At 41.0% G+C, this 1,676-nt stretch overlaps 1 protein-coding gene across 1 annotated transcript in view; it reads left to right on the plus strand.

The window, feature by feature from the left end:
- Positions 1-1,426, plus strand: part of ZNF383 (zinc finger protein 383) — an 86,572-nt gene extending 85,146 nt beyond the window's left edge. Inside the window, exon 13 of the mRNA XM_055079105.1 lies at positions 1,231-1,426. Within this exon, the coding sequence (XP_054935080.1) occupies positions 1,231-1,372 (142 nt within the window). The 3' untranslated portion in view covers positions 1,373-1,426. The remainder of the gene's footprint in view (positions 1-1,230) is intronic.
- The last annotated feature ends 250 nt before the right edge of the window (positions 1,427-1,676 follow it).

Here is a 1,676-nt window from a genome sequence, read left to right on the forward strand (position 1 = left end):
GGCACGAACCCGCGTCCCCTGCATCGGCAGGCGGACTCTCAACCACTGTGCCACCAGGGAAGCCCCAGGACTCCTCATTTTAAAATGAGGAATTCACGGTGTATTTTAACTTTCCCTGCTCAACTTTCTAGGCCATGCCAATATCATCTGGGGTACATTGTGGGACACATGTTTATTAATGTTGACATTGTTTACAATATATAACCTGTTTTTCAGGAATCCCTTTAGACTTGGACATTCATTTACTTATATTTATGTCAATTATTTAGACAATCTCTGGTTAATGGTGGCGGTGCTTCATTTTATAACTTTTCAAACCTTGAGACCTTAATTTTGTTTCGTCTGCTAGGTTTAGGGATGATAGCTTTGGTTAAGGTTTTCAGGAGAGGTGCATCAGTAACAGATAGGTGGCATTACATATCTCACATTATCTTTCCTTTCCTTGGCACATGAACAGCATCTGGGCTAGGCAAAAAACTCTTGGGTCACAGAACTCCCCCTTCACACTGTAATGATATTCCTTCATTTTTCCCTGTGTTTGCTGTGGTAGAATCTGGGATCAGCTGAATTTTTTTGTAAGTGACTTACAAAATAACCAAAATCCTTCTCTTTCATTATGTTCACATCATTTTACGGGGTTATAATTGGCTTATTCAGACCCCAGGATAGAAAATGACCCATCTGAAGACCTCAGGCTCCAACCATATCACAAGAGTTGTCTGGTTTTGTTTGTGTGATTGTTTTATTATTACTGCCAGTTTTCGATGGTGGATATCCCCTCAGAGAATATTCCAGATTCCCTGAGTAGTTTCCAGGTCCAGGTCCTGTATCACTCTTCTGTTCTCAGAAATAGTTCCTGTCAGAGTGGGAAGACATGATCTTGGATATTTAGTTTCAATCCTTTATGAAAAGCTGTAAACATAATTTTCTACCCTTAGCTGTAAAGCACTTTTGGTGGGAAATTAAAATTCCTCTAAGAGGATTCAACTCTCATTTGGGTTACCCTAATTTCAAAAATTTTGGCTGTTAGAATTTTCTTTAATGTTCATGAAGAAGTATTTTTTATTTCCCATGAAGATTCATTCTCCTTAGCAGTGAATTTTGAACTTTGTTTTCTTAAACATCCAAATTAGGTCTTCCTTTAGCTTTCTCTGTTATTCATGTGTAACTTAACCTTAGAGGTGGGCTTCCCTGGTGGCACAGTGCTTAAGAATCTGCCTGGCATTGCAGGGGACATGGGTTCAATCCCTGGTCTGGGAAGATCCCACATACCGTGGAGCAACTAAGCCCCTGCGCCACAACTACTGAGCCCGTGCTCGGCAACAAGAGAAGCCACTGCAATGAGAAGCTCGTGCACTGCGATGAAGAGTAGCCCCCGCTCGCCGCAACTAGAGAAAGCCCACGCGCAGCAACAAAGACCCAACACAGCCGAAAATAAATAAAATAAATAAATTTATTTTTAAAAAAACAAAAGAAACTAGAGGTGACTTTTAATCAAAAAGGGCATAGCATAGAGATGACAAGAGGGCACCTTCAACCCCAGCATGGAAATGAAGTTCCTATTACAAAAAGAAACATCCTCACAATCTCAGCTTACTGATTTGGAGCTTCAATTCTCTTACAATTTATACTTGGATGGGAGTCCGGGGGGGAAGGAGATACTCTTCAGCCAGCCA

The sequence above is a fragment of the Physeter macrocephalus genome, chromosome 17, assembly GCF_002837175.3.
Source record: "Physeter macrocephalus isolate SW-GA chromosome 17, ASM283717v5, whole genome shotgun sequence".
Lineage (NCBI taxonomy): Eukaryota > Metazoa > Chordata > Mammalia > Artiodactyla > Physeteridae > Physeter > Physeter macrocephalus.